The sequence below is a fragment of the Cimex lectularius genome, unplaced genomic scaffold (genome assembly GCF_000648675.2).
Source record: "Cimex lectularius strain Harlan isolate CLEC.00 unplaced genomic scaffold, Clec_2.1 scaffold12, whole genome shotgun sequence".
Taxonomy (NCBI): domain Eukaryota; kingdom Metazoa; phylum Arthropoda; class Insecta; order Hemiptera; family Cimicidae; genus Cimex; species Cimex lectularius.
The window spans coordinates 2,213,553-2,228,855 of NW_019392875.1; the positions used below are offsets into that span (position 1 = coordinate 2,213,553).

A 15,303-nucleotide genomic window follows, 5' to 3' on the forward strand; every position below is an offset into this window, starting at 1 on the left:
ATGATGTGACACGTTAATCATTGTTGTCTGTAATAGTAAAGAGGAACATGACAAACATGACATTTTTGACCTCTTAACGCGATTTTTATCACGCCACATGATCACATGTGAACTTATTTAGAGTACCGAACCGAATAGAAATCCTTGGAAAATCAAGACTTTTTTCATATGTATTGCTTATATTTGGTGAAAGATCCAATTTTGGCCTTTGGGCAGCTTTCTTAAAAAAGCTCGATTTTGTTTTATAATAAACATATTGTTAATTCATTATGAACTTTGATGAATTTTGTCATCTCCAAAACAATTTAGAGAATAAAGTTTCATATTGAAATTCTATTCTACTAAATTCGAATCTTTATTTTCTAAGGTTGTTCAGAGTAAACAATTTTTTGATCATTATTATAATCGGTTTAATCTAAAGGTGTGGGATTTCATCGCCAACAATTATATTTATGGCGGACAGCTAATTATAAACGTTAATTGGGTCATTATTCATTACCCTGCGAAGGATACATTAATCTCCTTTCGATTTTCGATCGCATTACAATGTGCCAATATTGATCCGAGAACGCGCCTTGGTATAACATTACTTTTGTCTTTCCTCCCGAGAAAAAATTAAGGAATTAAAGTTCAATCAAAAAGCAACGAATTTATTCGGGCACAAATATCTATTAGACCAACATACTTTTAATAATGATTAATCCTTTTTATACGTTTTGCCGACTGATGTTTCTCACAGGTGGGAGGCAATTGGAAAAAATTCCATCCAATTGGTTTTTTTCTTTGTATAAACGTAAATTCTGCCCTTAATTTGTCTCATTGTTTTTATCAGTAAATATTTGTTTATGCTATGTTTTAAATTGGGAATATCAATTAGAGGTAAACACACTTAATCATTAATCCAAAACAAAGAATAAAGGATTTTTCAATGTTTACTTTTTAAGGAATTTACAATGTTTATTCAGTTTCATTTGATTTCTGAACCAATAAACGGTTTAGTTTTTATATTTTTTTCTTAATTTCAATTTTTAAACTTAAAAATGCCATTTAGTGCTGAAGATGTTGCGCGTGGTCTGGGACTTATTGATGATGGAAGTTCCTTCAGATATGCGACTATTGCTATCGGACTTCCCTGCAAAACTCTGCGAGACGCCGTTAGACGCCTTCGAGAAACTGGATCCTACCATAGAAGGCCCAGTTCTGGACGCCCTAGGGTAACAGAACCACAGGATGAGCGTTTTTGACTTTGAGAATTTCGCGAAACCGGCAACTTACTGTTTTTCAGGCGATTCATCAGCTCCAGGAAGTTCGAGGTGTCCAAATTTCTGAACATACTGCTCGAAGGAGATTACGTCAGTATGGACTGGTGGCTTTTCGCCCCGTAAGAGGAGCAGAATTGACCAGACTCAGAATCGCACGGCACGCATTTGCTCTAGAACATAGTCATTGGTCTTTGGACGATTGGTCTGTTGTACTTTTTACAGATGAGTAAAGATTTGCTGTACGATCTCCAAATGGGCGTGAAAGAGTGTGGAGAAGGCAAAATGAAAGGTACGAAGCCTGTAATTTTTCCAGAGCCAACTTTTTCAACGTAGCTCAGCGATGGTGTGTGAAATTTCAATGGAGAGTCGCTCAGAGTTGGTTGTTGTACGTGGAGAGGCTTTGACTGCCACTCGCTATGTGGATGAAATTTTCGAGCATCATGCTTTGCCTATCCTTGATGAAATCAGCGACAATCTTATTCTAATGCACGATAAAGTCCGTCCACATTTCGCTCGCATAGTACAAACGTACATTCAACAGCATAACATCAAGGTTTCCTGGCCAGCCCGTTCTCCATACTTGAACCTCATCGAACATTTATGGGATAACCTCAAACGAATAAGAGCACGTCCATCACTTCCTGATACACTCCACGATCTTGAAAGGACTCGTGAAGAATGAGCTAATCTCCAGCAAAGAGACATTTCCAGACTGGTAGAAAGTATGCCGTGGCGTCTTCGAGATGTAATTAAGGCAAGAGGAGGAAATACGCGATATTGAAATGTTAATTAAAAATCTAAAACAAAATTTAAACAAATTTTATCTGTCCGTCTTTTTCCCTTTAGCAATTTACGTTTTTTAAACTTTTTAGACAAAAATTCTATTATTAAACGTTAAAAAACGTGAAATTTTGATTATAATATAAAAATATATACAAATCAAGTCATATTGCAAGTGGGTGGAATTTTTTGCCTATCAGTGTATTTTATGAGTAAATGTGGAAGGAAGATGAATCCACATTTAGGATGAAAGAAAAGAAGGAAATGATCTCATCTGGATTACTTCCATTTCTTTTCATAGGTTATGAGATTTATAGTATTTTTGAGCATTTAAGCGAAAAAGAACAAATTTGGCATTGTTATTTTTTACTTAGAAAGTCCCCGAGATAAGAGACCCTTCGAATTAAAACAGTTGACTTACAGTTGTCGACAAATGTCACGTCGCTATAGCCAAGGTTGCATGGGAAAGAAAGGAATAAATGTTTTCTCGTTGTATTTTTGTGTTTTGCAAAACAAGGAGTAAGATTAATTCTTGAATAATTGTTAAGAATTTACATCAATGAAAACGTCCGTATAGATACTACAAACATTCCAAGGTATTAGGACACCATTTATCTTTTGAATGAAGTTCTTATATTGGCCTTCTCCCAGCATTTATGTACTTATTTTTTGCAAACATCTAAGAAGGCCGGGACATTCTTGTCTATTACAGTTAATAAAATGACAGATGGCATATACAATTGATAAAAAAAAATTTAGTGTTATATATTAATTGTATAGACAAACGAGAAATTTAAAACTGTATTCATAGAGAAAAACCTTTGCACAATAAATAGTTTTGAAATAAATCGCACGCAATTCCTTTTGCGTGTTACTCCGTCTATTCTTCCCTAGTGAAAAGTTTCCATATTTTTTCAGCAAATGTTGTAATCTTATCGAAAGTATCTTATCAAAAAGTATGTATTTGCCTTGTGGATATAAAGGATGGACGAAACTATCGTTGCCATGTTAAGCCATATTACTTTGGAATTATTGATATGCTTAAAAAAATTGTAAAACGTCGGTCGTTTTGGTTATAAAATCGTTCTACCTTATTTCTTTTTTATTTAAGCTAAAAATATATTTTTCGCCGGGTGAAAAGACACAGGAGGGGAGTCGTAAATTTTATGTTTTATTGCCATTGTTGATATTTTATCTTTCTCGCGCGTTCTCTCTCCCATATTGGTTTTTGGGAGGAAATTTAAACATTTAAATAGTTTATAAAAAATTCCATTGTGTCCTTTTACGATTTCAAACTGAAACTGGGCAATTTTACATGGCTTGTTTTAAATTAATGACTTAATTGTTCTCATAATTTCATATAAAATATGATGGTTGCAAAAACAATTTATACAGTTTCTGAAAATTAAAGCTTTTTCAACAAGAAAAGACCAAAAAATCAGATCTCTTATTTTATGACAAAAGACTTACTTGGAACCACACTAGACCAAAAGAAAAAACTTAAACAATATGAACTACCGAAACGAGTACTTGACAACAGATTTGTGGGGTTCAACTAACCAGTGTGTTCCAACCTGCAAAGAATCCAGTTACTCCATTCCATATCATTTGAACCATTGTCAAAGCCCCCTTATCTATCCAGTATCTATTATTATTATCCACACAGACTTCCAAATTCAATTTTTCTTGAAACTGGAAGAGGATATAGCCCGGGGGACCACTTTATGTTGGGTGATGAGAGATGGATCCAAACTCAGGTTCAAAACGTTCCAGAGTTCTGGCGTCCAAGAGTCTTAAGGCAAAAGTGGATAATATGAACCCTAAAAATTATTCATGAGGTGGAAGGTCGCCTGTACTCTTTTGCTGTCATACATTTTCACGGCTTACCAGCCTTGTACATATCCCTGGGCAGATAGTTTTATGACAGCAATTGTTTGGTTGCAGAACCTTTTAGGACAGCATTCAAATAATGAAATCTTTGTATCTCGTTCAAGCTTTCATTGTCATGAATGAGGGATATAGCGGTACAGTACTAATTCCGGCTTATAATGTACAAAATGTATGATCATTGTTAGTTACCATTTTGCTTGGAGCGTCTGCAATTTGTTGATTTTTCAGTTAGTTGAAACACCAGTTGAAACACTCAGAGAGTGTAGAGAATCTCCCTGCAATGGCCTGGTGAAGAGCCGGCAGATAATGCCACTAAAAAACATGCCGTGGCTCTCATAACTAGGCTCTCATTACATTCACTCCTCCAGAGTAGTCGATATTCCTCAGAGTGGGTTTAAACCGTTGTTTGGCTAATAAATTACTTCACACCAACACATAACATATCAGATATCATTATTAGAAATGGGGACTGATTATATGATCCTGGAAACAATCTTCACAACTTCCTATAAAGTCTCAACGGACTATAAAGGAGAGGAAGAACACAGGAGAGCATCAGATACAATGATATCGTACACAGATGGCTCCAAAACAAACGAAGGAACCGGATCAGGCGTTTTCTGTACAAGCCCAAAACATGAGCAATCAAACTCATTAGGGAAGTACACTTCGGTCTTTCACGCAGAAATACATGCCATCAATGCTTGTGCCCTGGAAAATCTTAAAAGAGGTTACACTGACAAAAAATCCTCATAAGATCAGATAACCAAGTAGCCATTAAAGCATTAGCATGAAAAAGATCACATCAAAATTAGTCAGTGAATGCATCCAAAATCTCCAAAACCTGAGGAAACACAACAACCTGATGATGTCTTGGGTGCCAGGGCACAAGGGAATTGTTGGTAACGAGAAAGCAGTGGCCAGAGGAGGATCTGCAAGACCATGCATAGGCCCCGAACCTATTCTTGGGATAACAAAACAAATATAGAATCCTCCATCGCAGAATGGATCCAAACAAAACAAGTGGATAAACTCCAGTGGTGCTAGACATAGCAAACTTATGATGAATCAACACTCACTAATTATTGCTGCAATTGGAGAGGGCCAAACTCAGAGGAGTGGTAGGACTACTAACCGGTCACTGGCATCTGAGAAAACATCTACACAACATGGGCATACACAACGATGATCCCATTTGCAGATTATGCAATGAGGAGGAAGAAACAGCCACTCGTATCACTCATCTTTGAATGCGAAGCAACAGCTCAATGGAGATTTAACCTAACGAACGGAAAAAACTTAGGGAATCAAATTGCAGCAGCGACAGTCAATGACCTGATACTTCTAAGGAGAAGGATTGAGCCTATTGCACTGAACTAGGGAACTAGGAAGGTACAATAAGCCAGAAGGCTGCAGTACCTGAGGAGTGCAACCCTTCTTCCTAATATCCTTTTTCACCATACCATACCATACCCATGGTATGGGTATCCATGTACACATACTGTATATGGCTTCTAGTTTTCTGCATTGTAAAATAAGCCGGTGGTCTCTCTAAAAAATTGTTTTCTATTGTTATTTTAATCAATTGATCATTTCATAACCATTTTTTTAAAAAGAAGGTAAGACACGAAATATGCAAGATGCACCTAAGAATTTGTTGAACTCTGGGGGGTACAGAACAAAATTAAAATTTGAAATGTAAAACGAGCAGGTGCAGTTGAAAAGCCAGACAAATGATACAATACTTGCTCAATTCACATTTTGTAAAGAACAAGGACAAGAAGGCCATGCACGATATGCAGGCTGGGTCAATTTCAATGCCCCTTAGTGAAAAAGCATTATTTGCATTCAAATTTGACTCACCTGTACTTGCCTTACAAACAAAAACTTGCCTTATAATAAAATTTTGTCAGATTCGACACACCTAGGACAAAAAGCATTATTGAGTGCACTGAGAAAATTTTGAAAGTAACTAATGCTTTTTTCCAATATTATCAAAATTTGATTCAATTTCTATTAAGAAAAGCACTTTTTTCCTACTGTTTCTCAAAAACGGACTCACTGGTGTATCTCATGGAATTTTGGAGAATGTGTAATATGAAAAATGTACCATAAAGACCCTCTGACTACTCAAGTGATGCTTCATGTTTTTGGGCATTAGCTACGTGTGGACTTATAAAGCCAACTTATCATTTTTGTGTATTTTTTTTGGAAGAAAGGTGTAATAAAATTTTAATTTATTTATCAACTACTAAATAGAGTGATTGTGTATGCATTATTATAACCTTGTTTTGACATTTTCAGGAAATGAAGGCGATGTTGTACATCGCGGTGGAAGAGGCGCCTTCAGCAGAATCAGCAGATCCAAATGAAATCACAAGGCATTTCAAGAATTTCGATGAAGTCTTTATCCACTACTGTGATAAAGAGTTAAAAAAAATTAATACATTCTACTCTGGTAATGTTACATTTTTTGTTGTTTTCATGACAAACTGTACACACAGAAACGATTGTACATATGAAATATGCATAATGATAAATTGTTTTTAAAAACTTTTTGTTTTTTAATAGATTTTTTACTAACAGGTAGTAAGTTAACAATTAAAGAAATTTTTAAAAAAGATGTAAGTCATTTACATCCAAATAAAGAATGGAACTTTAGATGAAAATTAAATATCTGAGATGTGACCAGCATTTAATACAGAAAAAGTAGATTTCTTAATGTTTCAAGAAGATTTGGTAAATATTTTCAAGAGAAAATCAAAGAATATGTCTTTATTTAAAAAAATTAAGTTATTATAAAATTAAAAATATACAACATTGAAAAAACAAATTTCTACAGAAATAGATCAATGAAAAAATCAAGCATTCGGTTTTTTCAAGCAGTTTTCTACTTGCAGAAAAGTTGGCGGAGGCGCAGAGGAAGTTTGCCACACTCAGAAGCGAGCTATCAAATTCACGTCACCACCACAATGGAAAGCTGAAGGGTAGCGAAAAAATAATGGACATGATGAAACAGGGGACGAAGAACTTGCCAGCTCGGAAGCTGCAAGAGCTCAAACTGGCTTTCAGTGAATTTTATCTCAGCCTTATCCTACTCCAAAATTATCAAAACCTGAATTTCACCGGGTTTAGAAAAATTTTGAAGAAACATGACAAAGTAAGTTTGTAATTGTTATTTTGTTTGTTAAAATTAATCCCTGGCCTAGTTTAAAAATATTTACTAATCGTTATAAAATTGTTAACCAAGTCAGTGTGGAATAAGCCAAATTATGCAATTGTTTTTAGCTTTTAAATGTGTCTGTTGGTGCCAAGTTTCGAGAGGAGCATGTTGAAGCTTCTCATTTTTTTACAAATACTGACATTGTGGGGTTAATAAATGAAGTTGAAACGACTGTGACAAACGAACTCGAGGATGGTGATAGGCAAAGAGCGATGAAGAGGCTCAGAGTTCCGCCCCTAGGGGAGAAACAGACTCCTTGGACCACTTTCAAAGTAGGCCTATTCTCTGGGTCTTTTATTGTTCTATTCTGTGGAGTTGTTTTATCAGGTAATAAAGTAATTTGTACCATTATTCCTATAGTTGTAATACGATTTTGTTTTCCATTACAGCAACATTTCATTCAGTTGAGAGCGAAGACTTAAAAACTGCATTTAAGCTTTATCGGGGACCGCTGTTGATAATTGAATTTTTGTTTCTAATTGGAGTTAATGTTTATGGTTGGCGGTCCTCAGGGGTCAACCATGTACTTATTTTTGAACTAGACCCTAGAAATCACCTTTCTGAACAGGTATTTTTCTTACTAGCTTTTTATAATATTTTTTAAAATTTGTTTTCTTTCATCAGGATTTAATGGAAGTGGCTGCAATCATGGGTGTGATTTGGACATTAAATTTACTGACGTTTTTGTACAGTCCTTCTCTTAGCATACCACCGTACTTTAATCCTCTGGCACTCGTTATTATCATGGCACTGTTCTTGATGAATCCGCTTAAAATGTTCCGGCACGAAGCAAGATTTTGGGCTCTAAGAGTTACTGTGAGTATCAAATCTTGATAATATTTGAAATAACATAAATCTTAGTTTGAAAATAAGTAATAAACTTATTTATACTATTGTACTTATAAAATGTAGTAGATATATACAATCTTAATCTTTCAATAGATAAGTTTGATACACCAGATATATACAGAAAAAACTAGATATTTCATTTAAATGGCCCAACCATTATAAAAAGAAATGTTTGAATCTTTTATTATTTTATTCTTCTAAGCCATATATAAATTTATTAATATGGTGCTTTTTGTTTTAGTGGAGATGCATCGCTGCCCCGTTTTATCATGTAGGGTTCGCAGACTTTTGGCTTGCTGATCAGTTTAACAGTTTGGTTACGGTTTTCTTAGACATCCACTTTACATTTTGCTTTTATTTCACTAGTGGCGATATTCTAGGGCCAAAAGGTAATTTGTAATAGATTATTTAACTTTAAAATTGGTTAAAATTTCATAGAATAAAAGTAAATAAAAATTTTTAGTAAATTAATTTTTTTTAGTTTTGTTGGTTTATGTTAGAAAACATTTCCATTTGGTTTTTTAAATTACTTATTTACATTTATTTGGATGTTTTGGGAATTTACACCTATCATCAGTATCTTATTATTGTATTAAATTTATAAATATCCATATTGTATTTTAAAAGATATGACCATCTTGCATTTCCCAACAGGTTGCATGGCTAAGATGGAAGAAGGTTACCTTATTAGATTATCCAATGATTCAAAATCACCCACCTAATTGAACAATGACCCACCCTGAGTGTTGGCAGTTGGGGGCCAGACTTCGGTCTTATCACCACCGAAGTTGGGCTCCAGGGCTATCTACAGCTAGTTTGTTTCAATTGTTCACCGAACCATTTCTAGATCTAAAACCGCACTCTTCAAAACATTCTTTCCTATTTACATGCCATTCATTCAGTTTTGGTGATAGAGTACTTGCTTTTCTTTAAAACCCTCTACACTAATAAAGAATTAATTTAATTGAGGGTTGATGGGGTTCTCAATATTTAACGACCAATTGCCTGTTTGGCACAATAGTTGAAAGGTTAAGTGCTAAAGTAATCCTACTAATCATTACAATTACATATCTCATGGGATGATGAATGAGGGGTCAACCCACTAAAATACTTCTTTCATACTATTCTCAATTAAAAATTCATGGGTTGTGCTGAGATTTGTAGCCAGGATCACTAGCATGGCAAATACAAGTCTAATGCCCACTTGGCCATTGTGGTCCCTTATAAACACAAGATAAGATATCTATAAAATAAAACAGCCATTTTTCTTATAAAAATCAGAACAGGGAACCCAAATACTCGTTGCCCTCAAGCACAATTGTCATATTGGGTGGCATTCCTACACGCTTTTTATAAGGAGCCAAGAAATTACACCCTTCAATTAGGTGGGGCACATCAAGTAACCTATCGGTGCATACAAGACACAAATGTGGGCTCCCATGTCCTATTCTTAATTTGGTGGATGACCCCTCTTCTACAAGAATCTCTGAGGGCCACCTATCGACAGTGCTCTTGTAACGATTTGATTAAGCTTTGCATTTAATTTAATTAGCATTATAATTTTATAATTATTAATTAAAACATAATTACTAAGGATTTTTATAATTAATTATTAATAAATTTTAAATTTTAATTTATTATTCAAAATAATATAATTTTTGTAATTTTTTAAAATGATTTTTATTTTCATGAAAATAGCTGTACGATTATTTACAAAGCATAGTACAAGCATGGATTACAACCCATGTGCCGGAGGTGGTTGTTAAGAGGGAAAAATTAATAAAGAAATAATAATAAAGAGAATATATATATGTCAGTAATGTAGATTATGTAGATAATTATATAGATTTCATTAATAATCTATTTACAATTTTAAAAGAAAAATACTGTGTTGGGGCACGCCTGGAATTCAAGTCCCAGGTGCGATGGTATCCCATATGAAATGCTGCAAAACTTTCCCCAGGGTGTGAAGCATAGCCTGGAATTCTTCAACAAATGATGGGATATGGGCTCCTATCCCGACCGGTGGGCAATGATCCGAATCTGGCCATGTATTACTGATCTCACTGACAACCTGGCCTGAGTAAACTTTTGGAGTCTATAATAAACGGTCGTTTGACCTGGTGTCTTGAGGCAAAAGGGTTTTACAGCCGATATCAGGTGGGATTCCATAGACATCATTCCCAGACCATCGTGCTTGCCTTCTTGAGATTGATATTCTGAATACATTTCTGAATAGAGCATGCTCAAGAAAGCATGGCGATACTTTGGAAATGTTTGGATATTGGATTTAGAGAAAATTACCCTGGTTTCCTGAGGAACTGAAGATTCCGTGTCAGATTGGGGTCTGTGCTCTCTAGGGCCTTTGTTTAAGAGAAGGGAGTCCCTCAGGGTTCAGTGATAAGCATTGCACTTTTGTTAATTGCAGTGAACGGTATCACTGATGGTGCCCCCTGACCAAGCAGGAAGCGAATAGGCTCATATGTGCAGATTTGTCACTATATAAATTCAAATCCAAATCCAAAAATGAAATATAAGGAAAGTGTATTGAAGACAACTTTCTAAAATAAGTTTTTGTTTCAATATTGAAATTTTATCTGATTATTAATTGAATAATTTTATATTATAATAATAAGAATATATTTTATATTTTAGGTGGAGATAGTTGTTCAGGGATGATCGCAATTATCACAAAGGGCCTTGTCAACTGCATTCCAGCTTGGATGCGTTTTGCTCAATGTCTAAGACGTTATAGAGACTCAAAGGAAGCATTTCCTCATCTTGTAAATGCTGGAAAGTACTCGACAACATTTTTTGTCGTTATTTTCAACACACTGAAGTCTATTTATAAAGGTATACTTATTATTATTATTATTATTATTTTAGGGTTATATAATAATGTATTTGTTTTTCCCCTCAGATGACTATCTTCCTGATGATATCAACCCTTACGAGTACCTCTGGGTGGCTGCAAATGTAATCAGCACGATTTACGCATACACTTGGGACATTAAAATGGATTGGGGTTTAATGGATTCGAATGCTGGTGAAAATAAATTTCTGAGAGAAGAAATTGTTTATTCAAGCAAAGTAAGTTGTATTACCACTGATGTAACTTTTAAACTAATTGAGTTAATAAGTGAACTTACATTGAGAATAAATGGGCCAAGTTGATCTGGGACGATCAAAATTTGGACATGTTCAACAACTCTTAGTCGATCCAACAAATTTTAACAGTTTCAAGGTAAACATATAAATCCTGAGAGAATTCTTAAAATTTTAACATAAGAATTAATCTCATTACTATAATCCAGCCTATCTTCAAATGTTTAAGTTGAGCTGGATGGTTTGCAAGTTGAATATTTGCCAAGAGGTTAATCACTCTTGAAAGAAATACGCTAATTACGGCAAAATTTTAAAAATATCATAACAAAACTTTATGTCAGGACAGATAGACATACATACATTATATACATTTCTATATGTGATTAAACGCCTACATTTTCCTTAAGGAATGGAATAGGGGATCTAGCAATGACCTGCCTACCGAGTACCATTTGTATGTTAGAGGTCAAGCCTACATGCTTCCTGTAAGGGGCCAAGGCATGGCACTTTGGTACTCTTCGATAAGACGTGACACACTAAGCAATCATTCTCTACAAATAGAACACCTCTGTGGGTTTTGTCCAAATTATCCTTGTGTCAGATGGTTATGGCCAATCCTCAATTGGGTTAGCATGATTCTTTCATTTCATTGTCAGAGGGCCATCACCACTGATGTTGCAAACTCTTACAGCATTCTTTTCTGCATGTGCATTGCCACCTGGCCAGATTGCAGTAGTTCAGTCTGGAGGGGGAGAACTGAGTTCGGTCCTCACCCTCCAGGCATCACATTTGCCTTTTCAAAGAAGCTGTATTGTTTCCCGGCCACAGCTTTGCTCTGATGTCTCTACTTCTTCTTGAAAGAGTTGGCAGGTTTCTGTTTCAGATATTTCCATTTTTTTTAAGGTGATAAGTAAATAAGTGGTGGCCAGAATAATTTTTTTTACAATTGGTTCCTGCCCGCTGATAGAGAGGTAGTTTTTTTGTTTTCCTTGTTGAGATGTTAATGAACTTTTTTGATTGTTTTACTCCAGGTGAATTCATCTATTGTGTAGTCATTTCTTTCTCTATCTATTTGTACAGTTCCGCTTTTAGCATGCTTTGAGGCGTGCCAATTGCTGTTCCAGTCCAATGATGTCTGCTCCTGCTTTTCCTATCTTAGTGTTACTTGATTAGGTTTTCCCAGGAGCTGGAGATGCTAGGCATTCCTAGACCAGAATTAAAGGAGGAGAAAAAATGCTGGTGTGGGGCATAAAAGCTGTATCAAGTTAGTTAATTTTTGCAACCTAAGGCAAATTTAAATCTAAGGACGAAAGGTTTCTGTCTTTTTATGTCCAGAAATGTAAATTCCTTTATTATTTTTACCATAGATTTTTCAAAAATTACCTTAAGAAAGAAATTGACCTGAGCTAAGTTATAAGAATGTGTAAATAGAATTAATGATTAATTAATTTTGTTTTTGAGATGCTTGTACTGCATATTTACTACTCACTCTCAACACGACACACAAGAATGACCCATCTACAAAACAAACACTTTGAGCCCTGAAGATGATCTCAATAAAAATTGAAACATTGGCATGATAAAGAAAATGTTTTTCTAAAACCTATGACACACCACATCGCACCTCACAATCTCCAAACAATCATATTTTACAAATTTTTTTCCTACCATTTTTAGAGTTTTTACTATTTTGCAATTATTGAAGACCTCATACTTCGATTCAGTTGGGCTATTTCCTATATCCTAACTGAAAATGGATGGATTGGCGGAGAACTCATGACTTCAGTGACTGCCCCACTTGAAGTGTTTAGGTGATTAATAAAATTTGTCAACATTACAAATTAATTGTTTCATCGACTAATTTTTATATTTGTTCTTTGCAGGAGATTTGTATGGAATTTTTTCCGTCTTGAGAATGAACATCTTAACAACTGTGGTAAATTCAGAGCGGTGCGAGATATATCAGTTGCACCTCTTGACGCCTCTGATCACACGCAGATATTAAAGATGATGGACGATGATGATGGTGTTTCAAATAGAAATCTTAAGAAGAAACTTGGTAAAAAGACTCCTAAAGAAGATAAACGGCCGCTTATTTCCAAACAAAATTCAATGGCTGATTCTGTATCCATAAATATTTCTCCACGATTGGAGAGACGAATTTTTTCTATGCCCAAGAATCATCGGTAGCTAGGTTAAAAACAAGATTGCCTTATTGAAACTAACAATATATGCATGAAAGGATATAATTTCTTTTTTGCAATTTGCAATCATTGTCTCTCATTGTTAGTTTCTAACTAAACATTTTATTGTCAAAATATCACTGAAAAATTAGTTCCCATGAACATTGTAAAGGTTCCAAACAAAAATATTGCCAGTAGAGAATTAACTTGTTCATTAAAAAAAAGGTTACTTAATTACTTGAAATTTCAAAATAATTATTTTTAAAATTGCCATCGGCCTAATGAAGATATTTTGTGATAAACGTTAGATCAAGGAAGTGATAGTAGTTTAAGTAAATGACTATTTTTATATTATATAATTATTTATTTCTACAAATTTTGTATATTGCTATTTTCATAAATCATATTCATTTTGATGCACTAAACAAAAAACACCAAGAAACGAAATTTATTTAACTTTCCATTGTCAACTTATAATTGTGATACATCATTGATATTATCTATCAAACAGAAATACGATGTAAGTATTATTTAACAAGTGAAATGTGATGGCTTTCTCCTTTTTTATTTGTATATAGTGTTTTTAATTTGTTTTCAGTCTTTATTAACATTTAATTTTTTTTATAAATATGTAAGTACTTAAAGATACCGGATGTTAAAAAGCAATAAAGTTTCTTGTTTGTTTACAAGTTTGGTCAATTTACTACTAAGAAGTGAACTTTTTAATGAGAATTAAATATATGTACATTGAAAATTCGGTAAATTTTTTCAGCAAAATGGAAAAAGTAAAAAAAAAAGATTATTTGGATAATTGTTTTTTTTAACCTAAAATCTTGCTCATGTTAAACATTATCTTGAGTTCAGAATTGAGTTGTGTTGAGAATAGGCGTACTAGTCTGGGGAAGAATACTAGTCATTTAAACAGCTCACCAAAAGAGCACAAACATGGTAGAACAATGGTGCTCATGAGGACTTAAAGCAAACCTCTCAAAAACTACACCAATTGCATTTAATAAGAAAATAAACATAAAAATACAAGCTTCTATAATGAAATGCTGCAGTTAAAAAATGAGGTTAAACACCGAGAGATGATCTTTGATAAGAATTTAACTTAAAACCACCACCTGCAGCACATCATAACAAATAAAATATCACTAATGACCACAAGAGGAACTAAGGCAAATCTAAGAGCTAAATTTGAAAATGGCCCATTGGCAACTCGGAAGTAATAAAACCCAATTTATATAGCCACTTGAAGAGGGTCATCCACCTGATTAAGAATAGTACATGGGAACCCACATTTGTGTCTTGTATGCAGAGAAAGGTTGCTGGATGTGTCCCACCTAATTGAAGGGTGTAATTCTTTGGCTCCATACAGAGCGTGTAGAAATGCCTGCCAATATGAGGGTGACAGCAATTATCAGGATCACTATTCTGTTCTTTGTGGAAACAGGATTGTTTTATTTTATATAATGATGATAGTTTGTTTGTGTACCTAGAATGTTTTGAGAGTAAATGTATTTATTAGTGTGAATGTGTAGAATGCTAAGCAAGTACTCGACCACTACAGAATTATGTAAATAGGAAAAGAATGTATTTAAGAATGAGTGAGAGTGTGAATGGGTTTGGATTTAGAAACTGCTTGCGTAGGTTGCTGAAATGACCTAGCTGTTGACAGAGCTTAGAATTATTTCAATATTTTGACTTATTGTTAGATTGGTGCATGATAAAGGAAAAAACTTTTAGTCTGTCAGGGTTGGGTTTTCTTCACTACCTATTTTAACAAAAATTTTGATTATTTTAAAAATAGTGTCTGTGTGATTAAATGAAGTGTAAACCTCTTTTATAACGTCATGAGGGGTGCGTATGTTGGCATTATATTGTCTTTGATGGATAAGGTGTTTCTTTATCCCTTAATGATCTTATATGTTTTTTGTATTCATCTTTTAATTTTTATCCTGTCCTTGTTTTATCCTTTGTCTCCACACTCACCATTTTTCTCAAGTGGGTT

General features: G+C 34.3%; 1 protein-coding gene across 2 annotated transcripts in view; it reads left to right on the forward strand.

Annotated features, from left to right (window-relative positions):
• LOC106673903 (xenotropic and polytropic retrovirus receptor 1) overlaps nucleotides 1-14,041 on the forward strand; it is a 39,413-nt gene extending 25,372 nt beyond the window's left edge. Inside the window, exons 2-11 of one of the 2 annotated variants that reach the window (XM_014406287.2) lie at nucleotides 6,237-6,390; nucleotides 6,833-7,092; nucleotides 7,221-7,482; nucleotides 7,545-7,723; nucleotides 7,780-7,971; nucleotides 8,246-8,393; nucleotides 10,660-10,857; nucleotides 10,925-11,094; nucleotides 12,787-12,920; nucleotides 12,993-14,041. In XM_014406287.2, the coding sequence (XP_014261773.1) occupies nucleotides 6,237-6,390; nucleotides 6,833-7,092; nucleotides 7,221-7,482; nucleotides 7,545-7,723; nucleotides 7,780-7,971; nucleotides 8,246-8,393; nucleotides 10,660-10,857; nucleotides 10,925-11,094; nucleotides 12,787-12,920; nucleotides 12,993-13,299 (2,004 nt within the window). In that variant the 3' untranslated portion in view covers nucleotides 13,300-14,041. Of the gene's footprint in view, nucleotides 1-6,236; nucleotides 6,391-6,524; nucleotides 6,672-6,832; nucleotides 7,093-7,220; nucleotides 7,483-7,544; nucleotides 7,724-7,779; nucleotides 7,972-8,245; nucleotides 8,394-10,659; nucleotides 10,858-10,924; nucleotides 11,095-12,786; nucleotides 12,921-12,992 lie in introns of those variants that run through there. The other variant, XM_024228924.1, reaches the window with a different exon arrangement.
• The last annotated feature ends 1,262 nt before the right edge of the window (nucleotides 14,042-15,303 follow it).